General features: G+C 32.4%; 1 protein-coding gene across 1 annotated transcript in view; it reads right to left on the bottom strand.

Annotated features, from left to right (window-relative positions):
• Window positions 1-814, bottom strand: part of LOC119590925 (protein GUCD1-like) — a 2,598-nt gene that overhangs the window by 736 nt on the left and 1,048 nt on the right. Inside the window, exon 3 of the mRNA XM_037939663.1 lies at window positions 647-773. Coding sequence (XP_037795591.1) covers window positions 647-773 — 127 coding nt within the window. The remainder of the gene's footprint in view (window positions 1-646; window positions 774-814) is intronic.

Here is an 814-nt window from a genome sequence, read left to right as displayed (position 1 = left end):
GTACCATCTGATTTCTATATAGATAATTTTCTTCTTCACCAAGGAAAGGATAAGAATGAAGCAAAGAAGCTAATGGGTAACTTTTCAATAATTCCAAACCTCAAGGAAACATTTCTTGTCACATAAAAATATCTGAGAATGATAAAAGAAAAAAAATGACAGTCACACTAATTTAATCTGGAACACTGAGTGAGGGGCAGACAGGTACAGGTTTGCCAAATTCTCATACTCACTATCTACATTATACAATGACAATCAACACATCAGTACCCCATAAAAGCTTTCTGGCAGTATCTTTCCCATCTTAAACATACTGGACTGAGAGGCTATAGAAACACAGATATATTTAAAATGCAATAATGGACAAAGACAACAAAAAGGAAAAGAAAGAAAGAAAAAAAACAGATCAAAGGAAAAGATACAAAGATCAAGAATGACAGTAAGAAATAAAAAAAAAATAAATAGTATTAAAAACTGAAAGAATAAAGGATTCTAAGGGGGAGAGAGAAAGATTCAAAGCAATGATAGACATATAACTATAAAAATATGAAACAAAAATTTCAGAAATAAATGCTATTCAATATCATGACCACTGCAGTATTAGTACATGATGCAGGTTCATATCATATATGGGGACTCTGCTTACCTTATGAAGGACGTGATCATAAAAGCTTTCTGTGCAGAATCCAGGATCAACGCCTAGAGTGACTGTTTTATACCTGTGTCTTATTTGAAACCTCTGTAGTAAGTAAGCCAGGTCAATGCTCCATGTGCTGGAAAATAGATTTAAATACATTCTGAGTAATATATCTAT

The sequence above is a fragment of the Penaeus monodon genome, chromosome 28 (genome assembly GCF_015228065.2).
Source record: "Penaeus monodon isolate SGIC_2016 chromosome 28, NSTDA_Pmon_1, whole genome shotgun sequence".
NCBI classification, from domain to species: domain Eukaryota; kingdom Metazoa; phylum Arthropoda; class Malacostraca; order Decapoda; family Penaeidae; genus Penaeus; species Penaeus monodon.
Note: the sequence above shows the minus strand (reverse complement) of the source record. Positions and strands in the feature narration are given on the sequence as shown.